General features: G+C 33.0%; 1 protein-coding gene across 1 annotated transcript in view; it reads left to right on the top strand.

The window, feature by feature from the left end:
• LOC129219139 (bridge-like lipid transfer protein family member 1) overlaps positions 1 to 19,902 on the top strand; it is a 222,328-nt gene that overhangs the window by 18,817 nt on the left and 183,609 nt on the right. The window contains 5 exon segments of the mRNA XM_054853459.1: positions 1,273 to 1,445; positions 6,450 to 6,575; positions 9,966 to 10,136; positions 16,286 to 16,403; positions 17,165 to 17,320. Coding sequence (XP_054709434.1) covers positions 1,273 to 1,445; positions 6,450 to 6,575; positions 9,966 to 10,136; positions 16,286 to 16,403; positions 17,165 to 17,320 — 744 coding nt within the window.

Below are 19,902 nucleotides of genomic sequence, written 5' to 3'. Positions count from 1 at the left end.
ACAAAGTTGTGGTGGTTTATGGTTCTTTCGTGGAAAGAGATTGGCACAGGTAGATGCATTCAGCATGTATCATCTTGCAGTCAGATACCATACCAATCTAATGTTTAAAATGTTACAAGTAGCATGAAGCAAAAGCTGTCTGGCAAATTATAAGAATCATTTATTTCATTTAAAATTATCATTAAAATTTCATAATGTTTGCAACATTTGTAATTTCGATTAAATATTGTAATATTTTTTTTTTATGGGTGTGTCGTGTGTGTACCCACATAAGTAATGCATGTAGAAAGATACATAAATTAAAAATAAGTACTTGAGTTTAAAAATTACACTTGAATTCACATAACTTTTGGCACTTTGATAAAATACTACTCAGCATCATTTTCATAATTTGTTAAATTATTCAGCAGAGTTCAGCAGTATTCTCATATAAAACAATTTTATTTAGATGAAAATTAAAAATAGCAAATAAACAACATGTTTAACATTTAACGTAAAAACAACACATGACACATCAAAACACATAGAATAAACTTACACTGAATTTACAAGAATACAGCACATATACAAACTTAAAGAGTGTTGCAAAGCTGAAATTCTGATAAAAACATTATCAAGTAAAACTATGAAAATGAACTGACTGTTTTAAAATAATTTAAAGTCTTACATCTTACATAATTATCTATATTCAGTTACTTTAAACATGCCTACTACTTGAAATGTTTGATTGTTTTGTTAATATTTTCATTTGAAAATATGCTGTAAATCTATGTTTTTAGCATCAAATTTTATCGTCATGTTTCCTCAAAATACCTTTTTCTCTGAAAATTTTAAATTACTTTTAAGGATCCCTGTTTCATTGGCTAGAGTTTGCTATAGGTACTGAAAGAAAGGGAGACAATCCAAAAGCAGTTTTGTTTTACTTTCCAATCATTTCATTTTTTAATTACTACATAATGAAATTTCTTTTTTTTCCCCCTTTAGTGACAGAGTTTCAAAGTTCATCTATCATTCCAAATTTCACATTTTTCCAGTTATTGAAAGATTTCTTTTGTCAGATTAATCTTTATTCGCACAAACCTTTGCCTCATTCAAAGGTTTGAATTTTTTTTTACCACTTCATTTTTCTGACTTAAAAGCTAATGTAGTTTCATTGGAGTCTTGATTTAGGGTTTAAACTCACAGTTCATTATAAAGACATTCTTTGTAGTTTTTCAAAAATAATGTTTGGTGAAAGTGGTAATAAATTTTGTGTTGTTATATGTTTTTAAGGTATAGTTGCTGCTGAGCCAGAAATGGTAGAACTGGCTGACGGAGACGTTGTTCAACAATCAACTGCTCCTTTGTGGGGATTAGACATCAAGTGTGGAAAGGGCACAGATTTTAGCTATGGTCCCTGGGCTGATCGCCAAAGAGAACACCTTTATAAATTTTTCTTCCCTCAGGTATATTATTGAATATAGTTTCAACGATGCCTTTTTAATTGAAATGTTTTCAGTTGAATATCTCATAGCTCCCTTTATGGAGAGGACATATATTAAGGTCCAAGGTATCCCACCCATGATTAGGAGAATGCAGCAAATCAAATGGCCCCTTTTCAACATAAATTGTAATTAGTTCATTTGTTCTGCTGCTATGCATTGAAAGTCCTATAATCCATCAATTCCTGTTTTTGAGTACCGTTAGATTACTATAAGTATCAGATTACAACAAGTTGGCAAATAATCATGTGATTAGAGTATCACAAATAATGTGCCCAGCAACACATATTGCATTACTGCCAACTTATACAGATTAACTCAAAATTTATGCATTTTAGCTGTTATTATGCTTTCAAAACCTTATTTCATCTTATTCCAACATGGATAAAAGCAGTAATAATTATAGGAAAAGCATCCCCCCTATACAATGTTTCGAAACAAAGTTTTCATGACTATATTTTTATATGTTTTTTGGATCCTTTAAAGCCAATTAATAAGTACATAATTAGTATGTATATCTTTTAACATTTCAAGCCAATTAAATACTAAACCCTATATAATTTCACGGAGATGCTGTGTAATGAGCGGCTTTAATTAGGAACATTGTCATAATGATATTAACGCAAGGGAAAACTTCTTTGATAAATCCATACCTCATTTAAGTTTTTGAAAATTAATTAATATTTTAACTATAAATTATTATGTAATTAAGAAAATCATAGCTTTATAATATATAAGTTTTCTTGAAGAATTCAGAAGCTATATCTTTGCGAATTTCAAAGCAGTTGCTGATTTGTTCTTAAAGCTGTCATACGGTTGAGATAACATTTTGAAACAACATGAGGTTTCCATCATTGTTTCGTTTTTACCAAAAAACTAGGTGATTTCTTTCATTTTGCATTTTTATAAGCTGAAAAAGAAATAGATTATTTAACAAATAGCTTCTTGGATCGATATGACTCTATATGTATATATATCGTCAATAGGACTCGACCGATGCATCGGCGCCGATGGTTCAACAATTTAGCCATCGGCATCGGCTGCCGATGCTAACTTGCAGGAAACATCGGCCCATCGGCCTTTAAAAACTTTCAAAAGCCGATGGAATTGGCCGATGTTTTTGAAAAAAAGGACCTTTGTTGTTTTACTTTTCAATACAAAGTAAAGGGAGTTATTGTTTTTATATAAAATCGTTTACTTAAATTTCAATATGAATTTCTCTTTTAGTCACCCCTAAAAGAGTTTTTAATACTGCATTCAGTTACCAAACAAGTTAATTGCTGCGTTGTTTCTTGCGGTTGGATGTACGTAATATGTATCTCTCATAAGTCATAACTCAAAAATGGTAAGCTGTAGAAGGCTATATTTTCGCATGTGGGGTGTGCGTACCTTCCAGTTGTGCACTTCCCTTTTTGTTTTCGATCGGGTGTTCTAAAAAGCCTATTTACTCATTTTTTGTGGCTATTATTTACTTATTTCAATGCAAAACTAATATAACGTCTCAGACTGATGATCATTTGGTGATATATTGCTGAATTGGAGACTATGGAAATAAATATGAGATGGCGAAACGGTTTTGTTTCATTTTGTTCGATTCCCGTTGAACCGACGGTAATTTTTAATTTTTCGATATTTGTAATATGAATCACAGTATTACAGTCTTTTACGTATCGCTTCGGCGAAGCTACAAGTTTGGGGCCCGCCGAAATACATTCTGGGGCCCTATTTCTCTATCACATAAGTTGTAAAACATTTATCATATGCATTTTTGTAACTCCTACGGTTCCCCTATGGTTATGGGGCCTCTAGCGCAATTGCAACATTTGCTATATTTTAAATCCGCCACTGCACGTCAAAACAAACTCGGGTGCAAGTTTTAAGAGGTTTTTTCTGTTCAATGTTTATGATTATTTTTAACTCTATTTTTTACGACTATTGTTTGTATTTCCGAGAATACTTGTGTGCCCTTCCTCAAACTACCCTCAATTTCTGAAATTAAAATCTAGTTGTACTTCTGAGTTGTTTAAAACTAATGCCAAACATAAAATTAGAGATGTCGTTTTCAAGCTTTATCTATTGTTTAGGAAGAATTTAGAGCATTAATGTAAGAAATTGATTAAAGATGTTTTGAATGGTGACATAATTCGAGAATCAAAGGGACTTTTGAATTTTTTCTTCAGAAGTGCTGAAGTAGATTCAAACTCTTTCGAAGTGTTGGTGGTAGCGGTTCTATACTAAAAAAATGAGGCCGAAGTTGAATGTTGTGAATTACTCCAAAATCAGAGGGTGACCCCCCTAACCCACCCTTGTTGTTTCAAACATTTCTTAAATATTTAGCGATTATTTATTTTGGTCAAGAAATGTTATTTTGGATATTTCTTATGCTTGTTTCACCTATATTTCGTAATGAGTCATCTTTTTTGCTTTATTAATAGCGATCGATTTTTTTTTCTGTTGTAAGTAACTATTTTTATGTATTTATATAAAATCAATGAATAAGTTTTTTTTCGTTGAATCATATTTTTAATAATATGTTGTAGAAAAGTTTCAAGGATTTTTTATTATGCATTTTTTTTTAATTTCAGAAAATTACTGTTAAATTGAAAATTTTAATTTGAACTTGTTTGTAGTGCTTCAAAAAAAAAAAAAAAAAAAATTAAACGATCAAATTGTTCAATATTGCGTGTGCAAACATCAGATCAAGTAGTAAATGTATTCAGTTATTAACTTGGTGTAAATATTGAGTTTGCTTATTGTGGCTACGTTTTAAAAACCTTTTTTTCCGTAAAATTTATGTCACTGTTATAGCTTTTATGAAAAGTGTAAACTTTTCTGTTCATAAATTGTAAATAAGTAGAAAAATATTCCTGTTATGATTTAATATTGTAATTTATCTGTTACTTTTTTTGTTTAATTTGATTATTAAAAAGTGTCTACGTGCAATCTTTCCACTTTAATTGCGTAATTTGTTGACGGTTTCATAGTTTTATTTAATTATTCATTTTTTTTTGAATGATTAAGCAACATAATTTAATGTTTTTTAATTATGTTTAGTGCATTTACATCCATACATTATTACAATATTACTGAAATCTTAGTTATATGTTCAATTTAAAAAAACAAAGCAAATCAATTGGTTATTAAACAGTCTCTTTGTTTTTCTTTCTTTCTTTCCTTTTTTTTTTTTTTTGTCTTCCATCATACAGCATAGAAGGGAGAACACATACAGGGAGAAGCATAATTACACCCTATACAGATTGTACGTAGTACGATCCAAAAGTTCGAGGGACAAGCTGTACTATCAAACCTTACCTAAAATAGTTCACATTACCGAAGCACATCCACCTTCAAAAGGTCACCTTGAGGGACTATGTACTTCGGCCAGTGTTCATATAACTTTTGGAAACACTCCTGGAAGCCACTTTTTCGCCACCTTCTGTGATGCAGCTTTATCTTCTCCTCACGGAAGAAAGCGGCGTCCATGCAAATGTTTTTTTTGTTGAGAACAGGTAAAAGTCAAACGAAGCTAAGTCCGACGAAACGTTATGTTATTTATTTGTCATATCAGACTATTGACCAATCGAACCGTGCATCCTCCACATGAAAGTCGACTTCTTCCCCACGATGAAGTTAAAGAAGCAGCACAAGAGGCCTTACAGGAGATTGCGATAAATGTCTTCCAAGAGTCCTTCTAAAAGCTATACGAACGTTGGCATAAGTGCATAGTCGTTCAAGGTGACTATTTTGTAGATAGATGTACTTCGGTTATGTGAATTATTCAGGGTAAGGTTTTTAACTTGTCCTCGAACTTTTATATCATGCTACATACGTATGAGCTTTCAAATTACTATTTCATAAAGTTTTTGAGTGACGCAAGTTTACGCGCATAAAAACATCACAAGAGAATTTGCGATAATTAACTAAGGAGACATTCAAAATGGATATTTTGATCATTTATATGTTCTTAGGTACATATGTTCTGATGTACAAATGTGCCGAAAGAACTTGTAAAGTTTAAATTGGGTAATCATAAAATAGAAATTTAGGTCGAAATCTAATTTTTTTTTCTTTTGTGATTACAATTCCTTATTCGGAGCAAGGAAGTAAAAATGAAATGAATCAATGATCCTTTAAATCCCTGACAATCTTATCAATTTATTTCTATTGGATTTTTTTTTCGCCATCGGCCAACGGCATCGGCCATCGGCAATCGGCCATTTGAAGGAAAACAATCGGCCATCGGCCATCTTTGAACAATCGGCCAACAATCGGCATCGGCCCATCGGCCACAAAATGCCATCGGTCGAGCCCTAATCGTCAAGCCATATAAAATATCTATATGGCTTGAACGAATTCTTACAGACTAATTAAAACCAGTCCCACCTGTAAATGAGTGGTCAATAAACACAAAACCTGAAAGACAGTGGGAGATAAGGAGGGATTGTATTTTTCCTTTGGCAGACTGCTCACAGACAAAAAGACAATACGACCAAAGAAGATCGAAGACGAAGGGGAAAGAATGCCAGAATGGCTTCAAGCACCTAAGAAACAAATTTATCTTGGCAAAAAAAACTCGGAAAAAGTTTATGTGAATCTTGGTAGAGGAAAACTAATTGTAGTTGGTTTTTAGAAAAATGTAGGAAGCAGATTTTTAGGGGAAATTATAACGTTAAATCCGGAATATTTAAACATTATCAGTACTGTGCAATTTTTTCGGAACAGCAGAAAATGACAAGTTATGTTGGAAGCGGGATAATATACGAAGCAGACAACGTATCAAATCAGGGTTCTACTGTATATCTAAAACTGCAATATAGCTGACGTCTAAAAAATATAAATTGAGAAACTTGCAGATTACAGAGTTTTTAGTGTACTTTAATCCCCTAATTGAATCGAATCTTGATGTGTAAAAGTGTCAGTAAACTTGTGTTTTGTAAATATAGGTTAACCCTGTTTTTGTTCTTTCAGGATTACCAGACATTGAATGTTACAAAACAAAGCAATGTTGGAGAAAAAAGGCAATGTGAAAGCTTTGATATTCGTCTCAGCACACTATCAGAAGCAACAATAGATGTTTTATTTTCTAAAGAAAAAGTTAGTGAATATTTAATCCTAGGCAGTGAAATCATTAATATTAATATATCTTATTTCCAAGTAGTGTGGCATATGAATAAGAAAATAAGTAATAATATTGGCAAAATGCTTGGCTTTAAGCAGATCTAAATAGGATTTTTAATGTGGCTGAAAGAGAAGTATGCTGAATAAATGCAGTAAAACCCATCTATAATGATACTGTTAGGACCTCAAAAAATATTGTTATAGACAGTTTATCGTTATAGACTGTTTGAACATTTGTGCAAACATTTTCCCCCCACATATTGTGTGCACATAAAAAAGGGAGTTTTATTTTCAAAACCAAGCTAAGTTGATCTGAGTAATTTAAAATTTATATTCTATAAAAGTGTGACAATAATTTAAAAGTAGGTAATTTAATTATCTAGTAATTTTAAACTTTTCTAATTAATTTAGCTAAAAATTAAAAATGTAATACGTACTATGCAAGACATTTTCAAAACTATCAGCATTAGGAACATATTAATGCAATAAAAGTATGTCCAACATTCCTATGAAGGGCCCTTTGCAGTAGTTTCCATTAGATGTTCAATTTGCTTTTTCCTACTACATTTTGCATATTTTTCCTTTTTTAAACGAAGTAGTAGTAGCGTATTTTAATCCCTTCTCAAATAGATACCGGTTTAGCTTTTGCCCCAATTGTCTTGAAATTATTTCTCAGCATGGTGTTTCCATCTTTTTTATCTCTTATTCGAGGCATAGTTTTTAAGACAGAAAAAGTGACATAATTAAAGTTACTTTTATTTTTTGAAAAAAAGGTATTATAGTTATAAACAGGTGCATCTGAAATAATCGCTATTGGCCAGTTGAAAATACATTGCGTAAATGAGAACTTTGTTGGGACCAAAGAAAATATTGTTATAGAGAGGCTTCTTGTTATAGACAATAGTTATTACACAGGTTTTACTGTAATGTGTTTTAAGTATTACACTTGTACACTCTATAACAAAAAAAAAATCAAGGCACCAAGAAGAAGTGATCCGATTGAGACGAAAATTGGTGGATAGGAAGACAATGCACAGAATAGTAAATGATTAAATTTTCAGAGCAACTGAATAATTTATGTCAGAGTTACAGTAACAAGTTCAATAAGGTATTGACCCGTCTCTAGCCTAGATGCAAGCTGAAGCACGGCATGGCAAACACCAATAGAGCTCCCAAAGGGTGTCCTGCGGTATTTCCGGCTAAATTCGCTGCAATTGTCAGACGAGGTTATCAACATTCCTTGCCAGATGCAATCGCCTTCACATCATATCCCAGATATGCTAGATGGGAGAGAGATCTGGCGATCTGGCAGGCCATGAAAGAGTTTGACAAGCTTGCAGACACTTCATAGCAACACGTGCCATATGTTATCTGGCATTGTCCTGCTGAAAACTAGCCGAGAGTACTGCAAAAAGAACAGCAGCAAAACAGGTCTTAGGAAATGTCATCGATGACAGGACACAGGATGTCATCGATGTACCACTATGCAGTAAGTGTACCTCCAGTTATGACCAAAGGTGTCCAGTTATCAAAGGAAATGGCACCCCAGACCATAATGCCTTGTTGAGGGCCAGTGTGGCATGCAAAAGTGAAACCAGGATCCCCCTCTGCCCTGGGTGTCTCCAAACACCTCTTCGATGATGGTCATGACACAGTTGAAAGCGGGATTCGAGGCTAAAGACTACACGCCCCCAGTCGGCACCATTCCAACCTGATCGAGCCATGCACCGCTGTAATCTGGCTCGGCAGTGTGTAGATGTCAGTGGCAGGTGGCTTAACGGTTGGCGCGAACATAGATTTCGTTGTCCCAACCATCTGTAAATGGTCATGATGGACACTGGTGTTTGGGTTGGACGTCTGATGGTTCATAGAGATGAAGAATGACATCTGATCGATCTGATCTATGACAGCTGATTGGACAATCATTCTGTCATCACAATCTGTTGTGACCCTCGGTCGACCGCTACCATCCTGCCACTGAACTCTGCCATTTTACCCCCATCCTTGTTAGCATCTTTAAATTGCCACATTGCTTCGACTGAAATGACAAGCAATTCTCCGATTTGACCAACCGGCCTCTTTCAGTTCAATGATACGACCTCTTTTAAACTCCGGTTGCTCGTAAAGAGCATGAACCATGCCGTGAGGCCTTTTTAAGTTGTTGGAAGGTAATCTGAATCGCAATCAAACCGAAAGTAACTACTATTTACTTCAACAGTTAACAACTTTTGAAGAACTGCTTTGAACATCTGCTGGATGTGCAGTTTTGATGTACTGGAGATCAAACTATTCATTCATTGGACACCAAATTTTAATTATTTGCATATCTGTTCAAAACACTCATGCATACAAAATTTCAGAGCAATCGGATGATTGCTTCTTGGTGCATCGATTTTTTGTTATAAAGTTTATTTTATAAAATGAAAATGTTGTTGAAACTAATATGACAGTTATGAATTATTTTGAAATGATTGTAGACGTCTGAATGTATGGGAAGAGAAAAGCTAATGAAGTTATTGAGTGTAGTAAAAATTGTTGCAAATATTTCTGAGAAAACAATTTTACTTCCTTATAGGAACTTGGATAAACTCAGCCCAAAGTGAAACTTTTTGAATTTTCTTTTCCCTATCTTTAGGAGAATGATTTGTTAGAATAGTTTGAAGGATACATTTCTTTTAAAGATTAGATTAATTTTGATTAATTAAACTGAATACTTATGAATTGCATTAGAAATACTTGACTGGAATGCATTTGAATTATTTAACTGAACTAAAGGGAATGGTCTTCTTGAGCTTAGTTTAGAAAATGATAAAATGTGTGCTACTTTTTTGCAATGTAAGATTCAGACTAAGTTGTTGAATAAGAATAATTATAAATGAATAGAGTTTTATGTGAATTCAGCATTCTTTTAAGGAACAGTTGTTAATGTATTTTAAAGGGTTTTGAATCTTTACTAAAATGAGATAAGTGCAGATGAAAACTAGCTTACTTGCTGTTGGAGCAATATACTTGTTAAATTTACTTGTGCTAATACTTTAGTAATGTTTGTTTAAGAATTTTTTTTTTTTTTTTTGAGGTTCTCTACTGTGATAGTACCCTGGTTATGTTAGTGCTTATAACTTTTTCAACACGTGAATAATGATAAAACAATGTTATATGTGCACTGAAAGCAGTTTCAAGTTTTCGTGTTATGCTCCATCTTGTTGTGCATTTTTGAGACTTTTAAAACCATATTTTTGCTTTTTCATGGTAGGTGGTTGTAATATTTTCATGTTTGTTTTAATTATAATGCACTAACAAATAGTATAATAAAATATTAGAAATGAATTTTCTCTGTGTAATAACTGCTTTCTTTTGTTATCTAAGGAGACAAATGCTGTTCATATGAATATTGGTCAGGGATCATATTTAGAAGTTACTATACCATGGCACATATCTGAGGATGGGTATCATACCACAATAAATGGCCAACTTTTACACCTTGAAGCTTCTACAAGTTTGCAGTACAGATCATTCATTGAAAGTGAAACTCTAGAGGTAAATCATTACAGGGAAAAATATTAATAAACCGTGTTTATAATCCTGGTATATTATTGCCATTTATTGATATTGAGTGATAATAACAATTTTACATGCAGTCTACTGGAATGCACATTATTTGGTGTCCAGCAAAAGAACTTACCAATTTGAAAACTCAATAACACTTGTTTTATGAATTAGAATGTTGTTTAATAAATCCTTTTAATAATGTGCCATTTTTTAAATAAAATGATAATGATAATACTCCACATGGAGTATTATCACTGTTATCCACGCCTTGTGTTTTCACGTTACAGCTGGTACTATGACAGGAGTACTATGACTACTATTCATACTTGAGATTTTACCTGTAATAAATGACCATTTTGATTTCATTTTATGATCACTTTCTAATAGCAATGTTGTCCTTTTGTATAAAATTTCGTTTTATTCTGACAGCTAGTTCTTGTCATGCAAATTTTATGGCAGAGTGCATCTATACAGGGCCAGATTAGCCATAGAGCAGGGGCGGCTCATTGCTATAGGACAGGTGGGCCGGGCCCACCCAGAAAAATTGTAACTAATTAAATACATTATTAACAAAAATATTGTTTTGTATTTCAGTTCAAAAAAGCAAAAAGGAGGGCAAACAACAGATTTCAAACGTCTAGGCCCCCCTCCCTGCATATTTTTATACATTACCAGAAAGTTTTTAAATCCCATTAATTTTAGTGCTGTGCACAGCTTTGAGAGCTGCAGGCTCGCTCGAAGCTGCCCTCGCCATGCCTTCGCTCTTAGCCAATCGCAATGACTGAGTCAGAAAACGAAAAATGGCGGGAGATGACACCCAAAGAGTGGGCAAATTTCCCTGAGCCCAAACGAAATCATAGTTGCCCAATACCAACCAAGGGCAAGCGATAGCAGCTTGGAGGGAAGAGTAGAGATCAGTGGGGAAGAGTCTAGCAAAGTCGCTCAATAGAATACAATGTAAAAGGGCAAGAGAATGGGTTGCCCATGTGTCAGAATTTTTTTTTTATCATACTGTCCTCTTTTTTTTTGTCTTAATTTTTTCCTCTTCGACAAATATAAGGCCATAGAGATTACCAGTTTCATAAGATTCTGTGCATTTTTTTTACAACGCATGCATAATTTAATTTAGTTATTTGGGCGATTCTCGACAAAATGTCCCATGCGTAATGCTAAATTTTTTTATTTTTCCAGCTTACCAAAGCCTTAGAAAAATAATGCTGTTGGAGAATAATACAGACTTTAATGTACTATAAAAAATAACAGTTAATCCCATATTTAATAAATATTTACTTGAATTTAAAAAAATCTTAGCGTTACGCAGGGGACATTTTTTTTTTAATTTCGTCCATTTGTTTGTTTTTGGAGCTAGAGATGCTTACTCTCAAAATTTCTGTGTGAAGACTTTCTTTTCAAATATTAGAGCAGCAATTCTCAACCGGTAGTCTGACGAACCGGCAGAAAAAAAATGATTTGTTCTCAGATTTTTTGGTCATCCGTGCAAAAAATAAAAGAAAAGAGAGAAAACCCCATAATAATGATAATATTATCCAACACTTCATGATTTACTTGCATTTTGAAATTAGTTTTCGTTGAGTTCAAATCATATTTTAGAAACACTATGGGCCAGGATCGTCTCAAGGCATCGGCAGTTTGTTCAGTTCACAGAAATGTTATTCTAGGCACTCACAATTTCAACAGAGTGATTGATTGCCACTCAAAAGGAAAGGCCTGCTCATTTACTTTTTAAATAGCAGACTTTGTAAATGTTACTTCCATATTAGAAAAAATGAGTAATTATGGACAACAAACCAGTAATAGGCAGGTTTGTCTTGTATTGTCAATTTATCAAGTTTGCAATCGATATTCCAGGAACAAAATCAGGGGATTCTTAAAATAACATCTTTCAATTTGCATTGAATGTTTTTTTTCCAAACAAATTTACATTGATGTTTTTTCATCAGATCGCAATTTCATTAGTATGTACCTTAGCTTTTTTTTTCTATCATATAGCTATGATTTTGCCATTAATTGAAATATTTAAGATCTTTTCATGCTAATGTGCCTATAACTAGTTAAATATTTGTGTTATGGGTACGTGTGACCATAATTAATTTTTCGGCTACACTTACTCAAAATTATTATTTAATAATGATGATAAAACATAAGTTAAATTTGAAAGTCGATAAGTAAAAAATGCAGCAATAGAAATATTCTGTTTATTTGTTTCATTTTATTTAATTATTTTTGTTGTTGTTCAGACGAACCTTTTAGACCCTTATTTGTCAGTTATACATGTTTTAATTTTAAGGTTGCTTGAATTATTAAGTCAAAAGCTTATATTGTAATTAAACTAAATTTTTAATATTGTTGAATACTTTTTTTTGGTCTTTCCAGAAAACAATTTAATTCACCTAGCATGACCATTTTTTTGAGTGGTTGTTTTTAGTGCTAAGGGGTCTTTCTCTTTTTGAGAGTCTGGTTCCTTAATGTTCGAGGAGGTGCGTCACCCCTAATGGAGGGAGGGGGATGGCACATTTGATGAGATGAATAATTTTATTACAGCATATTAGTATTATTACTACTGTTGATATTATTATCAATTTGATCGCTTAGCCAAGCCGAGTGTTTCATTAACAAGTAACTTAAATTAGTTACTGAATTAAAATTAGTTAACCCGTTCGGGACGGCAGCTCGCCGAAGACAGCGTTCCCTCAGGACGGCAGCTGTTACACACGAACTGTGCGTACAGGCCGGGGCAATTTCTCCCGCTAAGCCTAATTCGCAGTTTCAGAAAGTATGCATTACATAACAATGAATAAAATGTACACCTCGTGTAGAAACAAAACCATTTTTTAATATATGATAAAATACGCATGTCATAATTTCAATCACAACAAAAAAATTTAATGAATAAAAAAAATACAAAACATATTGTTTTTTACTGCAACTAAGATTATTAAAATATATTTTGCACAAAACAGGAAAAATATTTGCGATTAATTTTTATGAAATACTTGAAGAATATTGGAACAATTCATATTTTAAAGCCTCAAGAAAAATTTCAAAGCACTGAGCAATGTGCATTGTGCATTTTACACTCATAGGTAGTGTTAAGTCTTTTATTCTGCTTTGAGCAAACGATACATCTCCATCTAAAATCTTTGCCTTCTTTTTCAGCGTATAATTTTAGAAAGTATCTACTGTATGAAGAACTAAAATAAAAATAATTTATAACTGTTTGAATGTCGTCCGAAAGATCCATAGATGGATCAGTCATAAATTTAGATATTTCCTCCTCGTAAAGACGACCTGTTCACCATGGCTACACAAATGATTCTAAAAGTAAAACCCCTTTCTAGAATATCTCTCATGAAATCCCATTATAAATGGAATCAAAACTAGAAACATCCATTTCAAAATGAGTATGCATTTCCCTTTTCATTTGCTAGCACATGTTTATATTTTTTTTTCACGAAATCCAATAAATCACAAACACTTGACGGACACCATTCTGACATCAGAGAGAAAAATACTAATGTTCTAGACCAATCATCTGGACGGAACATGGATAAGTAACGCCATCTGATAGTAAACATTTCGTTCCGAAATCAAGCCGCACACTAGCGTCACTCGGATTCTTAAGTAGCATACAGGGGAACGCAAATAAGCGTGATTCCGACAGGACAAGCAATGGCCGCTGACGCAAACGTGCGTCGTTCGTCCCGAACGGGTTAATGAAAGCCAAGACATCAGAAAGGGGCGGGGAGTCTCCCAAAAAAATCCAACTTTCAAAAATTGAAAGTCTTACCCTCCAAAAAGTTTCCTAAGGAAGATGATAAACTACTGGTAAAATTTTTTAATTTTAAATTAAATTAAATTAAAAAAAAAATAAATAAAAAAACTCCATGCTGGTGACATCAACTGCTTGTGATTAAAAAAAAGGATACATAACTCTAATTAAAATTTCTGATCTCAATATTTATATGTAGTAAAACCTGTGAAATTGACCACCCTTGTAAGATGACCACCTGTCTAAGTTGATCGCTTTTATCAGGTACGGAATTAGCCATTACCATTTAAATCAACCTTTGTAAGTTGACCACCTGTTTAAGTTGACCACTAAAGTAATGCATCGCAAGTGGTCAACTTACACAGGTTTCACTGTACTAGGAAAAAATTATTTATGGCTCATTTAATCTGGAAATTAGGGGAAAATTCCATTTTAGGAAACCTCTCTGAGCAGCCTTTGTTCCGTAAAATTTCGGCCATTCAGAGGGGTGGGGGGCGGGTGCTTTAAAGGGTTTTTGTTACAGTTGCAATGTAATTTTTTAAAATATATAATCTAAGCAAGTCTAACTCATAAAATGAATTTTGAGACTTTTCTAAAGGGGAAATAATATTTTATTTGTAAGAATGGAGGCTTTCATGTCTGGTGTCAATTATGTTGTGAGATTCCAAGCTGTTGTGTCGTAGTCCGAGTGTTGTTACTCCAAACGTTTTGACCCTATCTCTGGCGGTCATCTTCAGTGGTGGTGGTCGAAGTTTCCAGGGACGCGACTTCCTAGCAACTGATGCAGATTTCTAAATGTTGTTGATATTTATGTGGGAAGAGTTAGCTCTCCCTTCGTTTTGGGCCGGGATGGGCTGATGACAGTTCATCCTGCTTCTGGTTGGCTGAAACTTGAGCTCTCTTCATTCTGGTTGGGGATTGGATGCTGGACGTCTGTCGCCGCTTCTGGTTGGCTAAAAGTATCTCTTGGGATAATCCGTCTAAGCGCAGTATGCCATTGAGTTTCTTGATCTTAATTCCTTCTTTATTTTTTTTTGAAAACTTTATTTGTCAGGGCCAACAGAATCTGCGAACTTACTGCTATTCAGAGGGAACTTTCCCACCTCACAAATGTCTTCCAAGCCAACAGCTTTTCAAAACAAAAAATTGAAAAAGCGTTCCACCCCAAAGTTGAAAAACAACCACCTGAAGAAGAACCTGTTAAATCTACAGCCTACCTCCCTTACGTTGAGGACAACGCCGACAGAATCGAAAATCTTCTGCGCAAACACAACATCAAGACTGTTTTCAAGCCTACCCATTGAATCAGCGACTTACTACAATCAGTGTAAGATGTGAGAGACCCTTTGTCTGCTGTAGGAGTTTACAGGATCCTCTGTTCCTGCGGCGCGGATTATATTGGAACAACAAAAAGAAGCATAAATACAAGAATAAAAGAACACCAAAGAAATTTCCGTCTGGGTCTCACTGAGAAATTAGCAGTCGCGGAACACACTTTTAGTGATGGGACCCATAACATTAAATTCAAAGAAACCAAAATACTTTCAAGGACTTCCCACTATTATGCCAGATTAAACAGAGAAATGATCAACATTTTCAAACGTATCAACAATTTCAACAAAAAGCAAGAAGGAATTCAGATCAACAAACTCTGGCATGCTGCACTTCGCCGGATTATCCCGAGAGATATTTTTAGCCTACCAGAAACAGCAATGGACGTCCAGCAGCCAATTCCCAACCAGAATGAAGAGAGCTCAAGGGAAAAAGGAAAAGGAAAGAAGTTCTGAAAGTAAAAAGGTACGAAAGGAATATATTGTGCTGCACTCTGAGGGGAAGGAAATGGGAGATTGAATGAGTTGAAAATTTGAGGATAAATGTAATTTAAAAAAAAAAAAAAGATGCAATTTTATCACAAGTGCATCAATACAATGTTCCAAACTGTTCACCGTTCAAAAGAATGGTCATTCATTTTTTTTATGTGAAAGAACGGACCCGTTCATTTTAAGGATTCTTTCTTTTTGGCCCATTCGTTCATGAGCAACACATTCACACTGCATGAGCACTGCACTAAATTTAATGTCTGCTGATTACTGACTACTAACTCAAAACTTACATGTTTTGGTATGCCTCTTATGCATATGTGTGTTTTTAAATTTATGTGTGTTAGTTGCAATGATAAAATACTATCTCTTAAAATATCAATGTACTATTCATAGTTTTTAAAAGAAATTTCTAGTGCATTACTCTGTATAACTGCGTAACAACCCACTTTTTACAGGTCTTTAAAATAGATTTTCAAGTGGACAAAATAATTGAATTAAAAAACAATTTCTTTTTCTTGTTTTAGTTTGATGTGAAAGTGAAATATCCAAGGATATGGAATGATCATCAAGTTTGGACTAGTAATTTAACTGGATGTAAAACTACAGTGCATCTTATTTATGCCCACAAATATTTTTTTCATGGTGAGTGCTAAGAATTCATTGCCTAATTGATTTGAAAATATTTGTACAGAATCATTTTGTTTTTGGAATTAAATGAATATCATACACATCCAAAGCTGATGCTTAACAAAACACTGTTTCTAGATTTTTTTTGTTTATTTTTATTTTTTTTATTTTCATAACTGGGAGTTAAATATAAATAAAGTTAATGCTGTTATAAAAGAGATAACAGCTATGCTATTGCAATTTCTTTTCAAAAGTGATCAACTTCATATAGAATGCTTAAATTAGGATTTTTTTAAAAATGATTTAATCGTACAGTACAATTTGTTAGTGCATGCTAGTTAATTATGTTTCAGATTTTAAAGTTAGTATTCTTTTAAAATGTGGATTTAAAAAGAAAGAAAAATGTTTCCCTAGTTCCAATAAAAAATATAATTGAAATACGAAAAATTTGTTGTAAAAAATAAGATACCTAACCTGTTCTACTTGGAACAAGTTGTTTTAGGCTGCACAAAATGTGTCTAATTTTAAATCTCAAATTCAAAGTTATGAGGTAGCAAAGTAATGAGTTAAGATGTTCATTGACAAAATGAATCGTTTGCTGACATGCATGCATTTTTTATGACTTTTAAAATAAATAAGTACAATATTTTTGCGCAATATATACTTATGGGGCCATTTGGTAAAATAGTTTATAGTCTGAATAATTAAAAAATGTTTATTTGATTGCAACTGCTTAGAAAAAAATCTAAAAATTGTGTTTTTCAAATCCATTTTAGCATTGATGGAAGACTGGGCTTCCAAATCCCGCCCTGACATACTTCATTTTGTGCCTTACACGTGGAACATTAACTTGATTTTAAAAGAGTTTGAATTAGTAACTGTAGCGAATGAATATAACTGGATTGACTGTTCTTCACAACATCAGGAAAATAGTAAGTTTTATGTTATTATTATGTTCACAAACACACATGCATGTTTGAAAACTAAAATTTTTGAAGTTTTCCATGCAAAGTTCACACATTTTAAGACATGTTTTTGCTCTATATACTGGAATGTATTTACAATTTAATAGTTTTTTAAAGGACTAAAGTAAACCTTTAAATTTCAACTAAGGCAGCTAAAAATTCATGGAATATGAAGGTTGTTTTACAATGTCTTTAGCTTTCTACTTTTAAACAAGTTCCACAATTATATTTGTTTCTAGATAGAATTTGAAATGTATAATATTTCCTAGATTAAAGCATGAAACCTAGATATTTTTATATTTTTTCTTCAAATGCTTTGATAAAGTAAAACTAATGAACAATAGGTTGCAAGATTAAAATGCAAAACAGAAATGAGCTAAGCAATATGAGACTAAGCACAACTAGTAAATGATTCATATTCAAGTACCTTTGAATAAATTATGTTGTTGGACACCTAAAATTGAACCCACGCAATATTGAAAAAATGATTTTCTGCTGTGGATACCAAAATGTAGTTAAATAAGTAACTATTTTTTTAAATTTATGCTTCTGAGTTTTTTTTTCTTTAATAAACTTAATTTTTTTTTGTAAAATTTGCCTGTGTTATTCGAAATTTCAATAATATTAGAGGATGAATCGGATGCCAAAGCTGTCAACTCTCCTGATTCGTTTAGGAGACTCAAATTTTTATTAAAACAAAGAAATTCCCTAAGAAGGGGGATTCTTCAGTGGTTAGAATTTGGAAAACTCCAAGTAAAACAATCACAGTCACAGAATGAAATCTTTTCATATACATGTACAAAAAGGTTTTCAATTTTCATACACAAATATAAAAATTGTACAGGGTGACAAGAAATAACTTAAACACACATAATATGCCATAAATTTAAATTTAATGCTAATGAAAATATTACAACCAAACTTCAAAATAAATATGAATACATTCTTTCATCTAATATATTTACAAATTTTCATAATGGCTGCCTTTAGGATTAATACAGAACTTTAAACGTGTCACAAAATATTCGTCTCTGGGCCGCAACTCACTTACTGATATTTTATGATGTGCCTTGCATAAGGATTTCTTTTGGGATGGCAAGGTTTTATGAGGTTTCGCACACACTCTTGTCTCCACGATGGATCAAACAGAATAATCCATTGGGTTCAAAACTGAGGAATACAGTGGCCATTCATGAGCTCCGATGAATTCCGAAAAATGTGTCTTGCACCAATCTTGAGTGCCTTTAGCTATGTGTACAGGTGTGGAATCCTGTTGGAAGGTTGATCTTTTGTTTCCAAAGAACTTTTGTGACCATGGTAAGACAACATCTTCCAAAATGCATTTGCGACGTATATCTTGATCAATTTTATCCCCTGATCAACAAAAACAAGTGATATTTTCCCACTAGCACATATTCTACCCCAAGTCATTAGATTAGGGCCGTTGACGCTGTTCAACAGTGCAAGAAGGTTCTGGAGACAAAGACGGACTTCCATTAAATTCTTATCATGGGCATCAACATGCAGGTACTGCTAGTATATATATATATATATATATATATATCAATTTATGCATGTTTGTTTTATGCCGTTAAGATTTGACACCATTATTTTTCGTTTTACACGGTTGAGTTTTTCAGTGTTCGAACGAAATATTTTCATTAAAAGTCATGGAAATTTATTTATAGTCATGGAAAAATGTCTTGGGTAATAAGAAAATAACAATAGCTAAAAGAGCGCTAGAAATATTGAGTGATTTAGTAATATTGCATGTAAATTGAATGATCTCAAAAACAAATCCGAGTTTTGGAATCCAATTTCATCCGCTTCTGTAACAGCCGCTCGCCATTTTTTGTAATGTGATTTTACTCCTTTGGAATCAGTAATTTTGAATTCATCATTGCTTTCAGCACTTCTTATTTTTATATTCTGTAGTAGTGGACATGCACTTTCTTGATTTTGCCACGCCCCCTCAAAAAAGCAAGTTCGTAAAAGCATCTTAGTTCGTTTCAACTACTTGTAATTATTAAATTCATTAGAGTTTATCTCAATATGTTGAAGGCTTTAGAAATTGAAGACTTGATTCAGGCAATAGAACATAGAAATAGGGGAATTCTAATAGTAAAACAGTGTCCCTAACATAGAGCTTACAAAACTGATCCTTGTGGCCAGCTGAAATATCTGATTTAGGAAAATGGAAGTTACTGAAAAATGTGGCTTTACTTTGATGAACACATATACAGTCAAGTTACATAGGTGATTAGATGCACTATTGACACCAAAGGGCAGTGTTTTTATGAAGTGAATTTATTATTTTAAACTTAGTAATGACGCTTTCAATTTTTCTCCCATTCATTACTATTCTGCCCTGTTTATTAAATATTTTTAGACATTTAAACATCAGTGTATTGCATTCACTATAGTTTTACTTTACGTGAATTTATATGATAAAAACAAATAAGAATGATTTATTAGTTTCTGCAGTGTGCACTGATTTTTTTTCAGTCACAAGTAGGTGCTCCAAAGGCGTACTGCCACTCATGTAAAAG

Source organism: Uloborus diversus, chromosome 3 (assembly GCF_026930045.1).
Source record: "Uloborus diversus isolate 005 chromosome 3, Udiv.v.3.1, whole genome shotgun sequence".
NCBI lineage: Eukaryota > Metazoa > Arthropoda > Arachnida > Araneae > Uloboridae > Uloborus > Uloborus diversus.
This window is presented reverse-complemented; position numbering and strand designations above follow the sequence as displayed.